At 42.1% G+C, this 23,706-nt stretch overlaps 3 protein-coding genes across 4 annotated transcripts in view; 2 read left to right on the forward strand and 1 right to left on the reverse strand.

The window, feature by feature from the left end:
- Positions 1–9,401, forward strand: part of LOC106811570 (3-methyl-2-oxobutanoate dehydrogenase [lipoamide] kinase, mitochondrial-like) — a 13,490-nt gene extending 4,089 nt beyond the window's left edge. The window contains exons 4-12 of the mRNA XM_014815242.1: positions 2,012–2,122; positions 2,672–2,719; positions 4,528–4,647; positions 5,245–5,343; positions 5,716–5,789; positions 6,153–6,281; positions 6,619–6,702; positions 6,850–7,011; positions 7,544–9,401. Of these exons, the coding sequence (XP_014670728.1) occupies positions 2,012–2,122; positions 2,672–2,719; positions 4,528–4,647; positions 5,245–5,343; positions 5,716–5,789; positions 6,153–6,281; positions 6,619–6,702; positions 6,850–7,011; positions 7,544–7,688 (972 nt within the window). The 3' untranslated portion in view covers positions 7,689–9,401. The remainder of the gene's footprint in view (positions 1–2,011; positions 2,123–2,671; positions 2,720–4,527; positions 4,648–5,244; positions 5,344–5,715; positions 5,790–6,152; positions 6,282–6,618; positions 6,703–6,849; positions 7,012–7,543) is intronic.
- A 154-nt stretch (positions 9,402–9,555) lies between these two features.
- Positions 9,556–19,494, reverse strand: LOC106811568 (carboxy-terminal kinesin 2-like). 2 transcript variants are annotated; one of them, XM_014815237.1, is made up of 16 exons: positions 19,326–19,494; positions 18,855–19,091; positions 17,574–17,679; positions 17,173–17,268; positions 16,823–16,899; positions 16,380–16,495; positions 15,921–16,098; positions 15,294–15,461; positions 14,332–14,481; positions 13,842–13,961; positions 13,331–13,504; positions 12,695–12,856; positions 12,116–12,258; positions 11,499–11,625; positions 10,718–10,867; positions 9,556–10,437 (listed from the first exon to the last, which is right to left on the reverse strand). In XM_014815237.1, exons 1-16 carry the CDS (start codon positions 19,338–19,340, stop codon positions 10,396–10,398), a joined length of 2,061 nt encoding a protein of 686 aa, XP_014670723.1. In that variant the 5' UTR covers positions 19,341–19,494; the 3' UTR covers positions 9,556–10,395. The 2 variants fall into 2 exon arrangements, with proteins under 2 accessions (XP_014670723.1, XP_014670722.1); XM_014815236.1 differs by lacking the exons at positions 9,556–10,437; positions 10,718–10,867 and having other exon boundaries at positions 11,521–11,651; positions 12,120–12,258.
- A 299-nt stretch (positions 19,495–19,793) lies between these two features.
- LOC106811563 (rabankyrin-5-like) overlaps positions 19,794–23,706 on the forward strand; it is a 35,287-nt gene continuing 31,374 nt past the window's right edge. Inside the window, exons 1-5 of the mRNA XM_014815233.1 lie at positions 19,794–19,831; positions 21,489–21,681; positions 21,933–22,054; positions 22,651–22,786; positions 23,059–23,182. Coding sequence (XP_014670719.1) covers positions 19,819–19,831; positions 21,489–21,681; positions 21,933–22,054; positions 22,651–22,786; positions 23,059–23,182 — 588 coding nt within the window. The 5' untranslated portion in view covers positions 19,794–19,818. The remainder of the gene's footprint in view (positions 19,832–21,488; positions 21,682–21,932; positions 22,055–22,650; positions 22,787–23,058; positions 23,183–23,706) is intronic.

The raw sequence follows: 23,706 nt of genomic DNA on the forward strand, positions 1-23,706 counted from the left end.
CGCCATCCCCTCTTTCTTCCTCTTCCTCTCCCTCTTCTCTTCCCTCTCCCTCTCCGCCACTCTCTGTTACACCGCCCTCCCCTTCTGCCTCTTGTCTCCCCTCCCCTCTTTTCTCTTCTTCTCCTGCTCCACTCGCCGCATTTGCGCGTGGCGTCCTGGCGGTCCTCCAGGCGTGGGTGCCAGTGTAGCGCACGCCCTCCCCAGTCGGGGCGGGGGGTGGGGGGGCCTGTCTCCCCCTCCCTTCTCCCTCTTCCTTTTCTCTCCTACTCCCTCCTCCTCCTCTCATATAGTTATATATATATAGCAAGAGAGAGGGGAGAGTGACAGAGCTCTGGTGTCTATATAGAACCTAGTTCTTCCACGCAGTGACCATGATCTGAATAATTGACCTGTATTGGATGAGCACTAAAAATTGCCTCCAAGGTTATGCTAGGGGAATCAGTTTCTATCAAACTACGAGGGCACCGTGTGTAAAGGAGGTCTGGCATGGGATCGGCATCTTCTTTCAGTAGATAGCATGTATAATATGCTGGATATATAGCTCTAGATATAGTTCCCAAGTGGCATATACATCCTGGAAGGGCACGTGTGGTTTCTCATAGCGATAGATTCTCTATAGTCTACAAGTACAAACTATCCCCGCGCTATAATTCCAACCCAGCTCTAGCACTAATATCACTTGTGCACCTAGGTTTATTGAAGAACACTGTTCACTGCCTCTAGGACTATCTGATTTCCCTATCGATAAATACTTTTGTAATTGAACGCATTCTGTATAAACGACAACTTACGAGTGAGTAGCTCTACCGGTATATAGCCCCTTCGCTTTCTCTACAGTAAAAGCTATAGCTAACCATGCATGCATACACTCATATAGAGCTAACTTGCGAGATGCGTGCTATTATCAATCATACTGCAGCAGTCTCGCCGCGTCTTTTCACAAAGTAGGCAGGTCACACCCCACTAGGCTACGCTAAAAAACGCTAAAAAAGTCCCGCAGGGTCGGTTACAGTTGCACAAGTACAGTAGCACGTACAAGTACAGTAGCACATAGCTCTAGAAATATAGCCCTTCGCTCTGCCACAGGCAGAGTGCAGAGGCCTGTGGCAGAGCGAAGGGTTATAGTTCTAGAGCTAATTAAGTATATAGCATAAGTCAGTGAGTGTCGGATGTGTGACCTCCGGTTATTAGGAATTATTTTCATGATGAGGAATATCAGGAGTGAATAATAATAGATCTATTATTATTCACTCCTAATAATATATGTTACTTAATACTACATATAGTTGCCCGTCAGGACTGACTGCATATCTTCTAACTGTGTGTAGTGATAGGTGACCGTGAGGGGTGGTATCGGCCCATCGGGTACAATCTGGTTGCTTTTTTAAAAGATTTTCCTCTGTCATGGCACATGGTTATAACATCAGAATTGTGAATCACTTCAAATTTTTGTCTTTATTCACTCCTGGTAGCATGTTATAATTAAGTCTTATTACGTACGCTGCCTGACCTGGCTTACAGCTTTATATTATATAACATCAAGAGGTTGTAGGCATTAGCTAGGATATGTAGCTGTATGCTTCCTCAGACCTATAAACCCCACCATACTCTCACACGGACGTGCATGCACACGCGCGCACAAGCATGCAGACACAATTTATATTGCTTCAGCTTGTGAAAATATTTGCTTACAATTTGTGCATAAACTGGCTATACTGCTCTACTCTCTGCAACATTTTGCCAGCGCTAATAATTATATAGACTGCAGCATGTATGTTTAGTGGGTGACATGGTGCTAATGAAAGGGGGTCATATATATAGTATGTTGTTAGGTCAATAAAGATTTAGCAAGCATACAGAAGATGCACGCGCAAGAATCCTAGACAGCTAACTTGTTGTCCACCCTGTGGGAACCATGTGTGAATTGTTATGAATTTGTGAATGTGTGGGATTTACATAGGTGATGAAAATGCACTCGTTATAGCCAACTGTCTCTCATTCTATATTGCAGAGAAGTGCACAATATTTACATAAGGAACTGCCAGTGAGAATTGCTCATAGAATCAATGGATTCCGTGGTCTTCCGTTCATTGTCGGCTGTAACCCAAACATTCTTCAGGTGGTAAGTATCAACACTGCGGTATTGTCTTGCATCTTTCACCTCATTTATCCCACGTTGCTGCTGTGATGCAAATCCTGTCTGTTTCAAACTGCCTGGTTGTCACAGGCTTCATCTCCCTGTTTCCCATCTCATGCATCTCACTACTATACATTGTATCATAGTAGAATACTACATTGTATCATAGTAGAATACTACGTTGTATCATAGTAGACTACTATATGTACATACCACTGCCTTTTATAGTTTTCGCTTTTATAACCAAGTGCTCTACACTGACTGCTTATAATGTTGTTTTTTCTTTGGATACGGATACAAAACTATATATGTAGTTTTGCTGAAATGCGGTTATTGAAATTCGACTTGAATTAAAATATAGGGAAAAGGTAGGAGGAACAGTAATCGTTATACATGATATCAGGAGTTAATAAAGACAAATTTGCCTTTATTAACTCCTGATGATAGGAAGAGTGTATTGGTAATTTGAAATGCAGATGTACGAATATAACCAGCAGCAGTTTCAGCTAATCGCCACCTATATTTTCTTTCCAGCACGAAATGTACATTAGAGCATTCCAACTACTTTCTCAGTTCCCACCGGTGAGTATAACCTACTGCGTCACGGGACTCGGTTCACGCACGTGCCACGTGCGAATTGCTGTGGGGCCTACGATAAAAAAAAGGGGAAACAAAATTTTTTGTAAGGGTGGCCTGGGCGTTTCATGTGATGCGAGCCGTCTAAACGCGGCAGTGCACGTGTAGCGCACATGCAGCTACACGTGCACGCGGCGGTTAGGCTGAGATCCCCGAGGTTTTGATTCATAGCGGGTTTGTGGACCTTGTGGGTGTGGCTTCGTGATGTGTTTCTAACTGCTCGCATACTATACGGCGCGATATAACGCTGCGTCAGTTGGTGCGTAGGTTTAAACCGAGAGTTGTTTGTAAGTGCCGGTTGCATCCGCTTGCTATACGGTGTTGTTTTAGCAAACGGGTGCAACAAACTGCCATGCCCAACCCTGTGGGTGCCTGACCCCGAGTGCAGACCAAAACTTCTCAACAGACCATGCTAGAGGGGAAGTGGTGTCATGCCACTGATCGAGCAGTGTGCTGTTTACGTACAAAATTCTTTCGGTGCCTGGATCGGTCACCAGCAGCTAGGGCCGGACCTAGTATAGAAGTAGTCATTCGGTATTTTGCCATTTTTAGATCGTTGCATGGCGAGCAATCATATGTTATTTATACGATGCCTTGTAAACTGTGGACGTGGTTTAACGTTTCTTCGTTTACATGTAGTTTTCATTGCCTAGGCTACGCAGCTTACGCTAATGCAGTAATTATAGCTCATATATCAGCAACATAGCAAAATTATGCTGCTATATCTCACAAGTTGTATGTGGGATCGTGCTTCTTGAGCTGAACTCAGTTCTTGAGCAATATAGCATGAGCTTGCAGTCATTTTATTATTTGATTAGACAAATTACTTCTTAGTAAGATTTTCATTGGATGAGCATTTTATATGGAAACATATATTTATTCTTTGAAGGAGTTAACGATCGATATTTGTTACGATATTAGATATTTGTTAACGATCGATCCACTACTTTACTACTTTATTAACGCTGAAGGGGTTGTTGTCGTATCAGGTACTACAGATATGTACCCGAGGTACATATATGTATACACAAAGTGTACCAGACTTGTATTACAGAAGTGTACCCTAACCCTAACCCTAACCCTAGCCCTAACCCTAACCCTAACACTAACCCTAAACATACCTCATATAAAAATATAAGCATAATACTAAACAACGTAAAACTACCTCGGGTACATATCTGTAGTACCTGATTCGACAACGACCCCATCTGCTTTATTAACTGCATATATTTGCTACAGAAATTGATATTAGTCACAAAAAGTGAGAATATATGAAGTTGAACTTAATTATGACATGTAAACTTTAATATTTACTGAGTGAGTTGAAATTTTGATACTTCAATTTTAAGAATATTTAACGGCCCACATGACGGATATAAGAGTTCATAGAACTTTATTGCTCTGTAGGGCACCTTCAAAGTTACACGTGCTTGCAATCTTTTTATTGCTGCTGCCAGCTAGGTCGGTTACAAAAAACACTAGGCGGGGGATCCTCTTGGGAGTTTTTGCAGCAATATCTGGGAAATGTGAACTACTGCTGCTTTCATACACGATTTAACTTCCTAGAATGCAAAAACGCTACTCTAGCCCACTTAGACGCCACGTGTTCAGAGATGTCTTTACTTGCAACTAACTTAATTAGATCCCAACAAAAAAAACCGTTTTCAGCTGACCAAACGCACCAAAATATCGTTGTTGGGTGCTAATTAAGCCTTCGCTCGTAATTAATTATTCACGCACACTCCGTTATACAGGTCAAAGATTTCGTTGATGAACAGAAGTTTACAAACCTCATCACGGAGCTGTTGGATGACCACAGAGACGTCGTTACCATGCTCGCCGTGGGCTTCCGAGAGTGCAGGAAACACATACAGGTAGGTGCAGAAGATCAGCATTACAAGTACTTATGCTCATAGGGTCTGTGTCCCCCAGGGTACTGCCGGAACGTATCCTGGTAACTATTTGATATGGTTATAGGGTTAGGGTTCTGGTTAGGGTTAGGGAGTAGGCGTAGGCGACTCCCTAGACTCGTTAGTGGAGTAGGCGAGGTATGGTCCGGCATATTAGATAGTACCAGGGTACGTTCCGGTATACCGCACCGTACCCAGGGTACGTTCCGGCAGTACCCTGGGGGACATAGACCCTATGAGCAGTACTTATGACACATGATACACTATGTTACATAGCAGGAGTGAATAATATTAGATAATCTATTATTATTATTCACTCCTGTACACATAGTATATCACGTACGGTGTCAGTACATATATATGTATCATATACACATTATTCACATATATTCATTATTCATTATTCATATATATACATATTTCACTACGATAACTTGAAGCTGGAATTCGGAAACTATTCTCTCATAGTCCCGCAGCCTATATTTCTCACCTCTCGGAAACAGATTGGTGGGGGGCAGTAAAACATAGATGTATAACTGCGTGATTTGTCTTTGCGTGCAGGATGAGGAAATGGTCCGCATGTTTCTCGATCGAACGCTGACGTCGCGTCTTGGCATCCGCATAATAGCCGAGCATCATCTGCTGCTGCATGAAAACAAGGTGAGGTCATTCATGCACAATAAGGCGCTGCGTGAGTGTGGCGACGTCCGTGCGATAGACTAGCACCACCACGTTGTAGTGACTGGGAGAGCTGTGAAGAGTAACCAGTGCTATTTTGTGAGACCGTAAATTATTGGGTATCACCATTCGGATACGTGCACGACAGTTAAATCGGAGTCGTGGATGGTTCGTTTAGTTTTGGTAATGTTTACACTTGGCAAGTTGCCAATGATTAGTCTTTAAAATGCTGATGAAGGTCGTTTTGTATTTGTGCCAAGTGGTTCATTAATGATATTATTATTTTGTTAATTTTGTAGCATGTGGTAGTGCAAAACCATTGACTTTGGTGCGTCCTCTATTATTTTTTACCAGCCTGGAAACGTTGGCATCATCACGGTCAACATGAACTTGAAGAAAGTCATTGAGAGCTGGGCTGACTTTGCATCGTAAGTGTGAAATGTGAATCATTTCAACTCGATCGTTCGTTGCATATCATGTGGTAACTTGGAATTTAGCCAAGTACCGATGTTCTTAGATAATCTTTACATTTTTGCACTGCCGTTCTTCTCCACTAATGGGGGAATGTCACAGTTATATTGCATTGAAGTTTCATTTTCATCAGATTGCATAGTGTTTCAAATCCATCCCTGTACATCCCTGAATTTCCTGATCTGTATCTGAAATACATATAGCCTTCCTTGTCTCATGTGATACATTGATAATCTCAGTTGCATAGAATTTAATAGAGACCAGCCAGCCACACAGGATTCTATATGGAGACGTTCAATGCCTTTGTTCGATGGTTTCAGAAACGTATGTCAGCATCGTTATGGAAAGGTGCCAGAGGTTAAGCTAAACGGACATCTCAACGCATCTTTTCCCTACATCCAGCAGCCACTAGACTACATCCTTCCAGAGCTGCTCAAGAATTCTATGAGGTATGGGCGACTAGTGTGTTGTCCTTGATTCATTTTGCATATTATCTTATGACCCTTTTCCTAAACTATTGAAATTCAGAGTGATTAAATGGAAGTTCATTTTCCTTTTGTGGTATATGTTCGTGACAATTATTGTTCGTGGACCCATTGTTGAAAACCACGGCAAATACTTATGATGTCATAACTATTTCTGGTTTCTGATAACAGACCCCATGCAAGCTTGACACCAGCGTCTGGGGTTAAGTTTGTTTTGCAGAGTGATACTGAATGTGCTGGGGTCAGTACTTGAAAACCTAGAAGATTATTCTTGGTCAGATTTATCATTTTTTGTTTACAGATCGTCGATAGAGAAGAACGACATGAATAATGTCCATCCTATCACAGTCACCATTGCTAGCAATGAAGTGGACTTTATTATGAGGTAGGACTCATTTAGAACAATTAGTGAACAGCTCTCAATTGACAAAACTGGAATTTGCACATGAATCTTCCAGACAAACGCGACGCGTACGTGAAAGTCATACCAAGGGCACTATCGGCCTTGACAGTTTAGTGATTGCGGCTGTAGGTTTTCGGATCGAGGCGGTGGCATTCCTCACCAGAACTTGGACAAGGTGATGGAGTACCACTTCACAACAGCAGCCAAAGAAGACCAGGCGGACAGCGGTAATGGGCTGTCGACGTTTCTCGAGGTCTGCAATCCGGATCCCCATGGCGGGCCCATGTATGGGTAAGTTCCGATCGTTCATAACCGTCGTCTGCTCTTATGTGTGTGCCAGGGTTCGTAGCGGGTCTTCCAAAGTCTTATAAGTACTTATTTTGTCAAAAATAAAATAAGGGCCCTTATTAGTACTTATTTTTGGTGAAATTTTTTGCCAAAGGACCATTTTTCAACATTGTTTTATAAACTGTTATCGACTTAGAGTAAGAATTGTTTGATATATAATACGGAATAATTAAATCTGCTGTGCAATTGTGTATATAAATATTATTAGTGTACTTTAATAGTCGGTGATCTATCAGAAATCGCGTAAAAATGTCTTATTTTGGCCTCCAGGAAGGGTCTTGTAAGTCCTTAATTTTAACACGTGTCTTGCTACTATGAACCTTGTGTGCGTGTGTGCGTCCGTGTGTGCGTGTGTGGTCCGTGTGTGCGTGACTACTATATATATACATCACACATTGAATTCATTGTGGTGGGAGACCAGCAAGGTGGTATTCGCACGCGATTGCATCATGCAACAGCTCTCTAATTGCTGCAGGTATGGATTTGGGCTTCCCACGTCCAGAGCTTACGCTGGCTACTTGGGCGGTTCCCTGGAGATCCAATCGATGCAGGGAATCGGCACTGATGTCTACTTGAGACTGCGACATATCGACGCCAAACACGAGAGCTTTAGGATATGAGTCCGCGACTACTCGATTGCACTTAGAAATCGCTCTTCTAACGCCTCGCGTAAACGGAGGATTTCACGAATTCGGAAGAATCTCGAAATCGGTAGAATCTCCCGGTGTTAATCGCGTAAGATTTGTTTGACTTTTGCAGAATCTCCCCATGTTTCATAAGCGTTCTGCGATGATGTTCGTATCGGGTGACGTGTGTTCGAGAAGAACCGGATGTTCGTTTTCGCACGAGGCCGTGTCGCGAGACTACGTCGTTTACCGGTCGAGTCGTATTTCAGCGTGCATTTAACAAAGAGGAATCTCGGCTACGAAGTGCGCGGTGGGTACATTTTATCGTTATCGGCCCGTGCTTGCGTTGTAATCAAACGCTAACGTACAAACGAAACGAATAATTCAGCTTTTTTTATGGTAGATTGTGACTTGAAAATACAGTGAATACCTCATTTTCATGGAGGACATATCTTGTAGGCTTCGAGTGTGGACATTCAGGCTGTTACAGCCATGGATGTCATCAATGAACTCGTCCTATACTGCAGAAATTGCTTAGTGTGTTTTAGTCAGTCATCATTTATTTATTTTTTGTTTTTACAGTCTATCAAACCTTGATTGCAGTGTACATAATAGTAGCAGTTTATAGATTTTTGGTGGGCTCTACCATTATAGCAGGAGTCTATCAATATTGATAGACTCATGTTATAGTTGTTATCGCTGTTGTTTATGTACCTCGGATGTTATTTTCTGATGACTCTGTCGTTGAGATTAAAACTATGAATCCGTGTATATATGGTGCTTTCAGAGACCATTTCTGCGCGAAGTATAAATATTGCGAAGAGAAGTGGAATTAGTTTTATATTATACACTCCTTATAATATGTCCATTAGTTTTGGCGTACTTATTTTGCATTTTCTAGGCGAAGGTGATTCTTTATAGTGCAGTCGGTACTGTCATGCTCTCGTATGTTGATAGATGGTGCTGTGTTCGGCAGGTGCAGTTGGATGGTATCATACATGATTGCTGAAGCTTCCGTAATGAAGTGAAATACCCAGTGACACGATTCATATTGTAACGTTACCAGATCTTACTCGTCTAATATTTAGGCGATATTAAACCTGGTGAAAATAATTGTGTAGCAGGGGAGGAGGGAACTAGAAAAAAAAGAAAAAAAAAGAAATATTCAACAGTTCAAAACGACCCATGCTTGTGTAGCGGTCTGTGTGAACGTAGTCGTTGAAGTGTTTGTCGGTACGATGGCGGTGTCACGATGATCTCATTTCATACCGGTAATAAATGTTCGATTGGCTTATATTTTATGTGTTACCAAGTACCTGGCACAGCCAGCGTGTTGCAGTACTCGTTACTGCGTCTTGTACTTGTCGTGATACATGATAGTGTTCCAAAATATATCGGTAAAACACTTGGCTGGATGTCCTTTTTAGGATGTCCGAGTCGAAATCGCTTGCCAAATGAGATGGGCTGTGTTCTTTGTGTGTAAAACTCGCGTTCGGGGGTTGTCGTGTAGGTCTGTACAGGTCCGTTAAACGTGTCTATGAACTAAAAATGATGAGTAAATATGTAAAAAGGCTATAAGGCGCGAACGTCTAGTTGAAAATATCAGAGAGGCACTTAGTGGTAAATGCAGATACCATTTATCCAAATAGTGACTGTGTTTATCATTGAAAGATTTTGTCTATAAAGTCGTGAAATTTATTACCTGAATTTTCTGTATCTGTATCTGTATCTGTAGCAATATAAGTGTAACCTACTATACATACTACACATATATTTTTGGCGATAATACTGCATTGCAGGGTTGGCCTGCCATCAGTGGGTATTCATTGGCATTTTAGCAAGTTTTCTCAAGAACACTGAATTGACTATGGAAAAGAATGGATTTATTTTCTTGGCATTCATAGAAATGTGTAACACTTCTGGTTTGAGAATCAGTTTCAATTATTGTTTTACAAAATCATACCGTTTTAACGTTGTCACAATAATTGACGTCCAACAAAACTCATCCTCGTGCAACAATCAGCCACAGATCTATAATTAATAATAATATTCACCAAATTCTAAGCAGGGGAAGAAGAAAATGTTGACGAACTTCACAGCCATTTTAACAGCTCGTTTCCAAGTATACATATAAATCTGGGTAGACAGAGAAAATCTTAAAAAGCGTAATAACTGAAGGGAAGGGAAATACACAGCGATAATTTTCCACATTTCCAATACAAGATCTAACGTCACCACTGCAATCATCTTCCATAATATATGCACACGAACTAAAAACCAATCCACTACAGATAACACACATTACAGCACAGTGTAAAGAAACGTATAAAAGACTAGCGTACCAAGCACCTCCAGTTTGAGTGGCCAACCTAGTAATTAAAATGGTCATATAGACTGAATACGTAAATGCTGCTAACTGCGGGAAAACATCCTACTACACACTAGAAAACATATATATATAGTCAAGCGTGAGAGACATGAACTGCAACCTTTAAATAACGTGTTTTACAAAACGATGAGTCTCATAACAGCAAAGGATCAATATGCGACTTTAATTTTGCAGCCATTCGTCTGTGCGAATTGCACATATCCGACCATGGCTGGCATTTCTTGGCTTGTTGCATAGCGTACACACAGACTTTGCAGTCTGCCAAAATATACATGTTCGTGAGTCTCGATGTGTCCAGTAACTGCTGCAAAATCACACTTTCTTCCTGGCAGTTCCAATATTGCAGTTATTCACCTGTGGCAGAAACAAACATGAAGCTAGTTATAGTGTGTTGTGGCATATATATAATAGCTACGTTTGTTTGATCGCCAAGCTTTATCAATTCTTTTCATCGATTGCTTTCATCACTACTAGCAAAACTATATTCTAGTGATATATTTGTACTTCTATTACAATATTTTTATCCAACATTAGCATAAATTCTAGCTAAAAGCAGCTTGCTGACACAGGTTTCCCTCTACGCGATCAACGCATGACGTAGTTTTTGCAGGAATGGCCGAATGCATGCACATACCTTCGTGGCAAACCTGAGTGAATTCAGAGTCTCGTTGAAATGCTCCTCCTTGGGCGACACGTTGACAAACATGAGTGTTTTTGAGTTGCCACCGAGTGAGTTTTGCAGCAGGAAGGTCAACTTTGAGTTCCTGTATGGCACATGTGTGTCCTGCAGGGAAAAAAATAGAACGATAGCGAATAACAAAACCGTGAACAAGCAGCAGTGCAACCACTTGAACCGGGCCATTAGCCCGAGCGAATTTCTAGCAGCGGAAAATTCTGTGACTCGAACAGAGTAACTTGATAAGGAGAAAATTTTTCCTACCGCTTTGAGAAATACAATCTAGTACAAATCACATCTAAGATAGGATTATACTGAAAGGATATTTTCCCCATTATTTCTTACATTAGTTTTGCAGCTATTACATTCATTACACACTATTCCACTTATCCTCAACAATAGCCTACTATTTTTACGCCCCTTACGATAGCCTACGGCAATGGCTACCTAGCTGTATACTCATCATACATTATATAAAGCATAAGATGAAAGCATGATCCCCGGCAGCGAACGACATGCTCAGAGGTTCGACAGAGTGATGATAGTTATGCAATGACCTTCAGGACATGTATTTGTATTTAAATTAGGCCCTACAGGCAATGATGATTTACAATAATAATAATGATAATATAACTATTTATAATAATATTATAATTTTATACATTATAAATATATAATATATATTATAATTTAATTATATTTGGTGAAATTTATATATTTATAATAATAAAATACTAACCTTGTTAGCAAGGGCGAGGATGACCTGACCTAGCGTGCTGAGGCTCTTGTTGATATTCTTCGTCTCCTCCAGTCGCTTACCCTCTGACCCGCTCTCCTTTAGTCGTCTCAGCTGGGGCCAGGGAGGTCTAACCCAGGGTTCGGCAGAGCTTTCCTACAGCCACGAAAATGTAAGTTCACTGATGAGAGAAGCACATATACTATTTGCGTGCATGGCTGTATAAGAAAGTCGGAGAGAGAGAGAGGAGGGAAAGAGAGAGAGTAGAGAGAGCGAAAAGAGAGAGCAGAGAGAGAAAGTAAGAGAGAGAGAGAGAGAGAGAGAGAGAGAGAGAAAGAGGGGGGAAGCAGAAGGAGAGACACACGCACATACACAGACAGACAGAGCGAGAGAGAAAGAGAGGGAGAGGAAATAAAAAAAAAAATGAGAGGCAGGAATAATGCCATAAAGAGGATTTGAGCATGAAACTAATTCATGTAATCAGACAGCAAAAATCTGAAAGGGTTAACGAGAAACGAGTTCTAAACAATAATATCATCTAGTAGAAAGAAACATCATCTGCACTGCAGGAAGCCAGTAAAGCAGGAAGATGCCATGAGAATGCAAAATGTCAGTAGAACACACCGTTACAGCTCTCGTCGGTCAGGCTATTCTTGCCGATCAGCCGCATGCGGAACACAGAGTGACTGCGCGAAGAGCGTTCGTTGCAATTTGTGGCAGCTACCACTCTGTTGCGTGATGCCATCTTCAACAGCTTGTACACCTGGAACAGAAGGTACCCATCGGTAAGCGCAGGAGTGATCAATATTGAATAGCACTCCTAGATGTAGAGCATAGTAGCTTACATTCGCGTTCTTAGTCAGGTATATATAGAATAACTGCAGAAAAAAGGGATTACATGATTCAAATGTTCCCTTCGAGCAAGAAAGCAAACGTCGCATCATGGTTACATACGAGAATGTGGCATGCACACACACACACACACACACACCACACGCACGCACGCACGCACACACGCCTGTGTCTACCAAACGTACAGGCTGCTTAAGAAAACAATTTCCAAAAAAATTTACATGACTTCATTGACACACTGCAGAGTCATACATAGGGTTTCAATCACCAGACACGAACTTCACCACCTTAACAAGTCCACGAACGCTAAGCCCAACAGGAACAGCAGCCACGATTGAAGCACTTACCTCCGCCTCTCCCGCGACGTTGACGACGATCATGTTCGACACTTCGACGTCGTTGTCGGCTTTCTTCAGTCGGATGTCGTGCTTCTGCTCCTTGCCGTCTGCGCTCAGCAGATCCCGCAGCGACTCGTTGTAGATCTCCATGAATGACGCCGACATGTCGTACTGCGGAGCGAAGAGAACGATGTAACGAACAATCGAGTTAATGATCGAGTCGCTGAGTGTTGCCGGAAGGGTGAATCCACTAGCACCCTCTTGCTGTCATGTATACAGGCAAACGAGTGGCGTTTAATTCCTAGGTTGCAAACTAGAATTAAACGTTGTCGGTTGCCGCGCTAACCTAGTGCATTTTTTTCACGCGCAATCCTTTCGTTCGCCCGTGATCGGCTCGCCGCGCTACGGACGTACACGCCGAGAATTTCCGCGTCGAAAAAAATGCCGAGAAGCTCCGCGGTGGTAAACGACGAATGCTAGACGCGAGCCGCCATAAAGAAACGAAGAGACAGGAAAAGAAACGAGGAGAAATGAAGAAAAGCGAGGAGAAACAAAGAGAAACTAAAAGAAACGAAGTGAAACTACGAACGCGAGGGGAGACGCAAGCCGCCGCCAGCCCTGTCAGCCCGCCGGTACGCTACGTACCTGCCAGCCCTTGTCCTGCAGCGCCTTGGCTGAACGGAACACCTGCATGACGGCGCGGGGAATCATGCCCACGCTGGTGTCGTCCGGGTGGTCGGGTCCCTCCATCGTGTACGTCTTGCCGGAGCCCGTCTGCCCGTACGCGAAGATGCACACGTTGTACCCGTCCAGAGCAGACTGAAAAGCAGCGAGAAAAAATCTTTGGTAGGGACAATCCAGGGACTTCCATAGAACGTCCAGATACAATCCTTAGCGTAGGCGGCAACAGCAGTCGCGCATAACAGAGATACTGCGTTTGCAATCACAAACGGCAAAATCATGCATCAGCGAGTTAAAGTTTGATCGGGTATATATAAATGTCAGTGGCATGTCAGAGTCTATTGCAGTTGCTAGAGAAGCGAAGCTGCCAATGATGCATCAGTAGTAAGCGTCAGTGTACCTGACATTAGATGAAGTCAATAGCAGACCAAAACTAGCTGCGCATGTAAAGCCGTTAGGAGTAGTAATTTCCTACCTGCACCAACTGGGAAATCTCGTCAAAGACCTCTTGCTGGCTGGACGCCGGAGTGAAGACTTTGTCAAATAGGAACTGATATTTGCCTCCTCCTCGAGTGCTCGCTGTGCTCATCGTGCTCTGAATCAACAGGCAATGTACGATGACGTGAGGAAAAATATTATCAAATATATAAAATCATTTAGCGACGATTCAACGATGTTGTCCTGAATCACATCATACTGTATGCGCCATATATTTTTCGTGTACAGTTATTTTCACGAATTCAGAGTTGACGGACAATTTCGCGGTCGGTGAATTATGAATTTCTTCGGTATTATTCGGTATGAATTATTTGCGTCTTGTTATTTTCGCGGTCGGGGATGCGTTCGCGAAATTCGCGAAAATTAAACCACCGCGAAATATACAGCGTACACAGTATTACACAAACAACGTCAGATGTTTACGTCGGAATCTCGTGTTAACGTTCGACGAGAGTATATATAGGTACCTCGTTAGGGTTGCCATCGATCAGCTTCTCGAGTTCTAGCTTAGTGGCGTCCCCCCTGGGGAAGTTTATGTGATGGATTTCCGAGTCTTCGCCGTTGCTGTTCTCGAAGGGCAGCAATGGCCTGACGCGACAAATCACGCGAATATTTCCCTATGAGAAACAAACCACATAAAAAAATCACATATATTTACGTTTTCTTAGCAGCGTCTGTCCACACACGGAAACGGCGTCGTTCACCCCTACCGGCAAAGTTCAAATCTCCACTGACACGGCACGGCGCCATCCCGGTTTCACGGCGACGGCGAAAGTCAAATGAGTTTGACTTTTGCCGGCTGCCGTGTACAGAGAAAGACAATTGAACCAATCAACGCGATTGCTTTTTATCACGTGTTCTGCTCGCGCTACCATCAGCCAATGGACAACAAGCACATGCATAATTTCTGATCACTGAACCAGAGTGAACACAATGCGCTAAATCACAATGTGTTTTTTTTCAGCACAACGGCACTGCATTTTGCTGTGTCGTGTCGTGCCGCGTGTGTGGAGACACATCTTTACTGGCTAAATTCATTTCTCGAATCTAAACTAGAAGGTTATCACATCGCATGACAAGCAGAAATTAAACAGTATTATCGATGAAATTTAGTGCAACATAAACCAATAACTATAGCTAACCCTATTTACAACTTACTATATACTGATTACTATTAATATACTAATTACTATCACCCTTTGCTAATTACTATATACCCTATTACTGCAGCTACAACAATAACCGATATATCAAGCACTAATAATACATGGTATATACATCACATGGTATGTACATTACATCACGAGCTAATTATTAGGCTGATTAGCTCTATAGCTATATAGCATCAAGAGCTATATTGATCACATGGTATGTTATTCACAATCATCAAAGCAGCAGAGCTGCAGTAATACACGCCCCGGGCACGCACCTTTAGCTCCTGTATCGTGTTGTGAAGCGCTCTGCGCACGGCCTCATCCTCTCGAATCTTCTGCTCGCCGGCGCGGACCGTGGCTTCTCGCTCGGCTAGCAGCTTCCGAAGCTCGGCGATCTCCGCCTGCAGCTTCTGGCTCTCACTTACTTTCTGCTCGAAGCCCATCTGTCGTACGAACGAGAAAATAGAGGTTATATATGAGGAGCTTTGGAGATCTCTTGTCAAGTGCTGCCTTATGTGCCACCTAGGCACCTACGAGAGATAACATAGATATGAAGCTCATTTGAATAAGCTCATCTATAAGTATAAGAAGCTCATCTGTTGCCCACGCGCACACGAGAATAGAGGACAAGATGTCACAAGGAGAAAAGACATTCGCACACATACGTGGACTGACGTGCAGTGGACACTAAATGACATTCGAACCAGTGCCCATGTGATACTTCAGCAACATTTTCTTTCGTACATGAATTTGAATTCATTTTTGAATCTGCGAAGGAGCCTCATTTCTCGACAAACAACATGTATATCAAATAGTAACAACGGATACTGTGCCTCGCAGTTTTTCGACAGGTTCGATCCGGTGGATGTCACCACTAACTACTACAGGTATCTTTGACTTACCTTTGTGGCCTGTAGTTCAACAGATATGCCGGCCTGTGCAGCAGTCAACTGGGTCACAGAGGAGCGCAGACTCGTGGCCTGCGCTTGAGCACTCTCCCTCTCTTCCTCTGACGTGTGAAATTTGTGCTGGAGAGACTTGTAGTTGTGCTGAATACTTTCCAGTTCCGTCTCAGCTTTTCTGCGCAGACGCAAACGACATCGTACTGATTAACATATCTTCACGCCTCATTTTCATACAAAATTTAATTGCTAATGTGATCTTCCTAATGGCAACAAAAGATGCGACATGCAATGTTTGGATCAAGGATAGTTTGAGACCTCGCAAATGTGTTTTTGCACATGTGCTAAACTAATCCGAGGTGCTATACTAGCCTTGGGCCCATGTTTTACGTATGAGAGTGATGTCATTAGGAGAAGGCAAGCAGGAGCGAAGTTGTTTGGCAGGAGAAGGCAACATACTTCAGCTTCTTTCGCAGTCCCTCGGCCTCCAGACTGATCTCTGTCGAGACGATCTCCTTTTCCTTCACCGTTCCTTCCAGTTGTATGTTTGTCGACTCCAGCACCACGAGCCGAGACTGAGAGACAAACGCAACGAAGTACGGATGTAAAGGGGGGCTCATGTCGGGCTTGGGAGCCGACTCGACTGGAAGCAACTGGCTTAGGTCGGTCGACTGCGACGCGACTGCCTGCGACTGGCCGCCACTATAGTTGCTCGAAATAGAACAGTGGGCAACTGGACGCAACTAGTCGCTGCCGATCGCTTCCAGTTGCTTCCAGTCTAGTCCGCTCGCAAGCCCGACATAAACCCCCCTTAAATACATAATTAAGCACGGGCAACTTTGTTTAACTGTAAATTTCTGGAAACAATTTGTCAAGCATTACACGTCTGTCAGTGTACTCACTGTATTAGCATTCAAAACTGCCTCCATGTCTAGCAATCGACCCTTTAAGTCCCAGGCAGCACGCTTGCTTTTGCCTCCTGTGAGTTATGTAATACCAATCAATGTGTTACACTCATTATCAGACTGGTAACATTTACCTGACCAAACACAACTAAAATCGTGGAATTGTTTACAATGATATTTTAGGTGGGGATTTATGTAGGACATATCGTTATTCAGCAACTCTTATTGTTTTTGATGCCATCCGGATATTTGCAGTAGGGGCAGTAATATGATAATGCTAGCTAACACTTTATATAAACAATACAAGCATGCATGCGGAAAGATAGAAACGAAGTAGATTAAACAACCTGGTGCTGAAGGTCCCATGTTAGCAGGTGGTGCTGTTGATGCCAGCCTGCCTGATGGAGGTTTGCCTGCCGTGGGTGCGGTAGCCCTTACGGTTGCTGTAAATTCACGAGAAATGTTGAATGCTTTGAATATAATATCTGATGATATTCAGAACATGCAGAAATCTTTATGCAGTAAAGCGATATGTCAATATAAGAACACATAAATTGGATATAAATCTGCTTTGTTTAAGAAATAAAGTCGTGACTTCTTTTTCTTGTTTATTGCTAATATCTAGCCATGTTGACTATATCATATCTTATATCGTCACTGCACGACCAGGTATAAATAATATCAATGATTTGCAATGGAACTGAAAAGTTGAGAACAAAACTGACTCATGAAGGTTTTACATGACTACCTTTCATAGAAGTGTGTCTAGTCTGTGGGGCTGGTCTTCCTGTACCGTGCTTTGTTCCGGGTGGTGAACCAACCCTCTGTCGCTTGTGTGAGTCATTTGATCGGTTCTGGAACAGAATATTTAGATTGCTGGAGACTTAAAACTTGTAGCCCATGTCAGAGTAGATAACTGTAGGCGGTACGACATTAGGATGGTACACATAACAGGGTTTCTTCTGAGGGAAAATTAGACAAGGGCGGCAATGGCCAGTTTGTGGAAAACGCACATGATGGATTCAAAGGCGTGCAGTAAGCACGAATGTGGATTCTGCAGGCAGACGCAAGGGGAGAGAGGCAGAGTGGGGTTCTGGGAGTCTCCCCCAGCAAAATTTTACAAATTTGAAGGTCTTAGACTGCATTTGAGGCACCACGAAAATAAAATTTCACCTTTTAGTTTAAATCTTACTCTGTTAGCAGACCTACCGGGCTACCAAGTCTCACGCATCTGGACCCATTCTCCCGCACGCCTTACGCATTCACGCCAAAAAGAGAGAAAAAAAGCAGCCCGCGACACCCCTGTTACCCACGTCCGTGGTTGTGCACATCGTGGCTCGTGCTTGCTGGCTGGGGCGGCACTGATTGAAGTACGGGGGGTGGGGGCGAATGCACTGATTGTTACAGTCGCGTGGGCATGCTTATTGCTGTATATGTAGGGGTGGGCACCGCTGGTATGAGGGAGCGACAGCAAAACTTTCCCAGATTCGAGGAAAAAGCTGCAATCGGGAATGACACAAGAGTGTGCCGGCACAAAAAAATAAACGTTGCTGTTAATTTCATTACGATTTTCCATGTATATAGTCAGAAGCACGTGGTGATCTAATTATTTTTGGATTGACACTATTTTGACAACGGCGGGTAAATACAGGAACATTTTCACAACGGCGTTGTTAAATATGACAACGGTGGTGCGCCGCAGTGCCTCCTATGTAGAAGAAACCCTGCATAATACCATTGTCTCAATCATTTTCAAAGGATTTTTAAAGAAGTTTATAGCTTCTTCTTTTCAATCATTCGATACTGGAATTCTCTACCCTCCTCTTTGGTTAATTGCAAAATCGAAGCTTTGTCTACTGCGATCTGCAGAGTTGATCTGTCTATTTGGTATTTGATCAAGTGTCTTGCTCTGTCTTTGATATAGTCTCTTGGTCCTTGGACTTACTAATACTATAATACTATAATACTATAATACTATAAGGTGGTAATACTATTACTACTACTAGTACTAGTGGAAGAACAAAATTACCTCAGCAAGACACGATGTGGAGACAGACCGCTTGATGCCCGCTGATTGAGGTTTTCCTTTTACTAGGCCATATATCGGTGGTCTTTCTCCTGCACTGGGAGGTTTTATACCTGTCCCAGGGGGTCTCATACCTGACCCCGGAGGTTTGATCCGCGAGCCTGAGCCTGGGGGTCTTAGCCGACTCGGTCTGGGAATCGATCTTTGCTGGGAACTAGCAGTAGCATCTGTGAGAACACGCTGCGTGAGAAGGAAAAAATAATACGTAGAGTTAACATCTGGCAACATGATGTATTTAATTAGTTTATATACATCATATCATACATACGCAGCAAGTCACAAGTGTCAAGTGTAAAGTTGAAAGTGTACAGTAAACTAAAATAAATCAAACAGGAGGAAACTTCAAGTTCAAGAGTTCAGGTATTAATCAAGTCACATTTTAAACGCATCTGTGACATCGTTTAAATAACTTACATTTTCTGTATTCATCTTGCAAGAATTATTTGTTATTGGTAGCCTTAGTTAGCGATGAGTTAGGCAGTCGTGGCCTACTGATTGAATAAAAGTTCAGTCATATATGGATCACAAACATTCACGTAGTAAAATTCAAAACATTCAAACGCGCCGCTTTTCAAAACATATTAGGGGCAACGTGATTGGTTAACGCTATATGGTGTTTGAAAACCTAACTTCTATTCGTTAATAATCGCCTCGCATAAAAAAACAGTTTCATATTTTTATAAAATTAACATTATGTGACATGTTAAAATTTACCATATTTAATAATTGTTTTAATTATCATTTAATTAATATAATAACTAAAATTAAAGTATTGTATTATAATTTTATAGACTGGTCACGTATCAGTTTATGGTAGCTGTCTATTACCGTCATAGGGTCACTGTACTAGTCTGTAGATCACGGAACCAGTCTAATGTGTAAATCTTTTCGATAGTGCAGAACTGCTATGATGGCGGATGGTAGGTGAAATTGTGTAAACTATTCCAAAAATACTGTCATTCTGATGTTAATTAATAATTATAACATGAAATACATTAATTTAAAATAACAAAGCTAAGAATTTTGTTTGAAGTTGCATTACGTAGTATGTAGAGTGACAGAAATAATATGGTAGGAGAATAATAGACTAGAGTCACTAGACGAGACAAGTTGTGTCAACAATGACTCGTTGACTGTGTGTGACAGGCACTTGGAACGTCTCAATAAAAAAATTTATGGTAAATAAACACGAAATGTACCAAAGTCTTAATGTTTCTGCTACTGGCTATTTCGAACTGATAACACTGTAAATTGCAAGGTCAAATGCTCATTTCTGCAAGAAAAATAAACAAAACACACAAAGTACACGCACGCCGCAGCCTGTGCTGCGTGCACAAACCAACATGAATAGAGAGCAGGTAGGACATTGATTGAAAAATTCTATTGAACGCGTTGCTTCATCACACGATCACAGAACGAAAACACGTCCAACAGCTCCCATCTTGGTATCTATGTGTACATAAATGTTCACTTGTTCGAATTATAACTCTGGCCTTTGTTCTTACCTATTCCCCGCCAGAGATATCTCGTAAAATCCTGCAGGAAATGTTTTTTTCGTGAAAATGCAAAGAGGACGAGATGTCTGTTTATACACGAGTAATGGGGCGCATTGCATGCCGGGATGAGCTGCTGCCGGCCTCCGAGCTTCGTTTCGAGGCCCGCCTGTGGCCAAGCCAAGCACAATGCGCGCGGGCATGACGTCACGCACACACAACGACTACAGCGATTGATCGAAAGTAGCGATGTTAGGGATTTTCGGATGATACCGTCCTCTTTACATTTTCACGGAGAGTACATTTCCTGCAGGATTTCACGAGATATCTCTGGCGGGAGTAGGTAAGAACAAAGACCAGAGTTATAATTCGAACAAGTGAATATTTATGTATGCAGAGATACCAAGATGGGAGCTGTTGGATGTGCTTTCGTTTTGTGATCGTGTGAAATGAAGCGAGCGTCGAACGAATTTTTAAATTCCGCTTTCCTACCTGCTCTCTTATTCATGTTGTTTGTGCACAGGGCGGGTGTGCGGTGTACTTGTGTGTTGCAGATGAGCATTTGACCGGCATTTACAGGTGATTATAGGCAAAATAGAGTAGAGAAACATTAAGACTTTGGTACATTTCATGTTTATTTACCATGAATTTGTTTTATTGAGACGTTTCAAGTGCCTGTGTGCAAAACTTCCAAAAGTTCAAAACATCTCTCTAGGCTAAGGCTGACTGCGAGCGTACACTTTTGTAGATATAGTATTGGGAGAACGTTTCAGCACTATACACGCCTCTTAACTAATCTTAACACGTAAGGCAACTTGTGCTGAACGTGTTCGATTGTAAATTATAGTAGTAAATTATAGCAGTAACTCCCCACTGCACACACCCTATTAAAGGTGCGTTTTGGATCTCACCACTTTCAACACTGACGATTCCACTAGCACTTGACCTAAATTGATTTTATTTCCACCAGTCACAAAGTGTCCTCGTGCAGCAGGCAGCTCTCTAATTACTGTTCTTGTCTAATTTTGTGGCATACACATTTGTTATATGACAGGCAAGGCATAATGTTATATCCTTCTTCTAGGCGAGCTTGGGAAACTGCAGCGCCATCTCGCTCTGTTACACAATGAGTACGTGAAACTACAGAAAAAGTACGATGAACTGGAGAAGAAACACAATCTGCTTGTTGCCTCGTCTGGAGAGCAGGATGGAGAGGAGACGTTCGTTTCTAGGCTGCTCACAACAGTTGCTGATTTGTACGATGAAGAGCTATACAGGTACAATGAATTAGTTTGCTTTAACATTTATAAAAACTTTATTGCCATGCTAAGTGAACTAAACACAACCTTGAATAGTTCATTCATCGAATTAAAATAATGACCATTGATGTGCAAGTTGAAGATTTTGGTGCTGTACAATTCTGTTATATAGGTTGTGTGTATATAACATGTTATTATACATTATAAGATAATCTGTTACTTTTATACAAATTATGCTACGTACTACAATAGTAAAGTTATTCTTTCAGTGACCTGATAGTCACTCTTGAAGGTGGTCATAAACTGAAAGCGCACAAGTTTGTTCTGACTGCCCGCAGCACCACATGGGGTGTGCCAAATCTAAACGATGTCAGTTCACTGGATTTCTCAGGTGAGTGTAGTATCTAACTGTAAAGTGTAAACTAGTCTCTCTAGCTACACGTAGAATAGGTTGTACATATCCTACATTAAAATTTAATAAAATATTGGCCTGCGAGTGTGAAATCATATATGCTTTATATACGATGCATGCTTGCATAAACTTGCCCTTTGTACGCGTCACTGCTTATTTGTCACTGTTTACCATGGCTTACGATATACGTGTGTGTGGTACGTTACGTCTCTAGTTCGTGTTTGCTTTGCACGTTGCACTACCGTTACTCATCACCCGATACCCGTTATACGTCACGCCAAGTACAACCTTACAATGCATGCTTGCATAAACTTGAAAACTTAGTGGTGCAATCAGCAAAATCTACATAACTTACCACATAAAAAGATTGCAGTAATGAGCAAGAGCTATTTAAAGTAACTTTGTACAATTTCTTCAGTAATTAGTAATAACGATTGCGGTGGTGATTGATAACGAATTCAGTAGCCTAATATTTGCTACTGGGAATTATTTCTGATTCCAGGTGGATCTGCGGTCACCAGTAACTAGTTCTGTGAATGTGTGTCGAGTTTTAAATGCACATGTTTGTTCTACAGATGTTCCCCTGGTAATTGGGCAAGCAATGATGAACTGGGTTTATACAGATAAGGTTGACCTGCAGGGGGACGAGGACTTCATTCTTAATCTCATGCAAGCTGCCAGCAAGTTTCAACTGAAGTGCCTCATACACAAGTAATATTCTAGTGATTGTACTGGTTATTTCTCAGGAGTAGGTAGTTAGTAATTTTTCAGTTTCCTAGATCTATTAATTCGTAGCACATAAAAATGTCTACATATTCAGATAAGTCAATTATTCAGAATAGGGAGTGTTAAATCTAGCATAAAACCAAAGAATAATTTGTTTAAAAGAGTAAAAGAAAGAGGATAGAACTTTCCATCCGTAAAGATTTCTTCTGTAACTCGGTTATAGATGCTCGTTAATGAATAGTGCCTGCAATTTGCAGATGTGAGAATGCCCTAATGCGACTTGTCAAAGTTGGAAACTGCATCAAGTATTTCCAGACAGCTGACTCGCTTGGAGCCAGTGCCCTGAAGAACCACTGCTCTCAACTCATCTCCTTATATTGGGTTCGTGGTTATTCATGTTCTTAATTTGCTCGTGTGCAGTAGTAATTAAACCATCACATGGTGTGTTACTGAAAGGAAATTGTGGATGATTAAATGTAATTAAGTGCCTTTATCAAGACTGCAGTTGCTGCAGTTCAGTGCTTAGTGTGAAATATGTATGGTCCTGCTCTGTAGGCACACCTCTCCAGTCTCGAGGATGGCCAGCCTGAGAAAGACTGGCCTAATAATTAGTAAAGGATTAAACCATGTAACCTGTCACGTGATGGCTGTGCATTACAAACACCACTGAGTGTATTGGCATACTTCGCGCTAGGCTGATAACCGGTAAAGGGCTGAACCATGTAAACCCATCATGCGATGACTATGTTTTACAAAAGACACTGAGTAGACGTAGAGTAGACAGTAGACACCCACTAGTCTACATAGGCGTACGTCGCAGTAACCACGCATATAGTAGACACCCACTAGTCCACATAGGCGTACGTCGCAGTAACCACGCATATAGTAGACACCCACTAGTTCAC

The sequence above is a fragment of the Priapulus caudatus genome, unplaced genomic scaffold (genome assembly GCF_000485595.1).
Source record: "Priapulus caudatus unplaced genomic scaffold, Priapulus_caudatus-5.0.1 Scaffold552, whole genome shotgun sequence".
Taxonomy (NCBI): domain Eukaryota; kingdom Metazoa; phylum Priapulida; class Priapulimorpha; order Priapulimorphida; family Priapulidae; genus Priapulus; species Priapulus caudatus.

Excerpts from the sequence above, each read along its gene's own strand:
- LOC106811568 (XM_014815237.1), bottom strand. Across the intron at positions 16,496-16,822 it reads CAGTTTTGAATGCTAATACA|TCTCGGCTCGTGGTGCTGGA; the intron begins GTGAGTACACTG and ends TTTGTCTCTCAG. Across the intron at positions 10,868-11,498 it reads TCCTCGCCCTTGCTAACAAG|GACACACATGTGCCATACAG; the intron begins GTTAGTATTTTA and ends TTTTCCCTGCAG.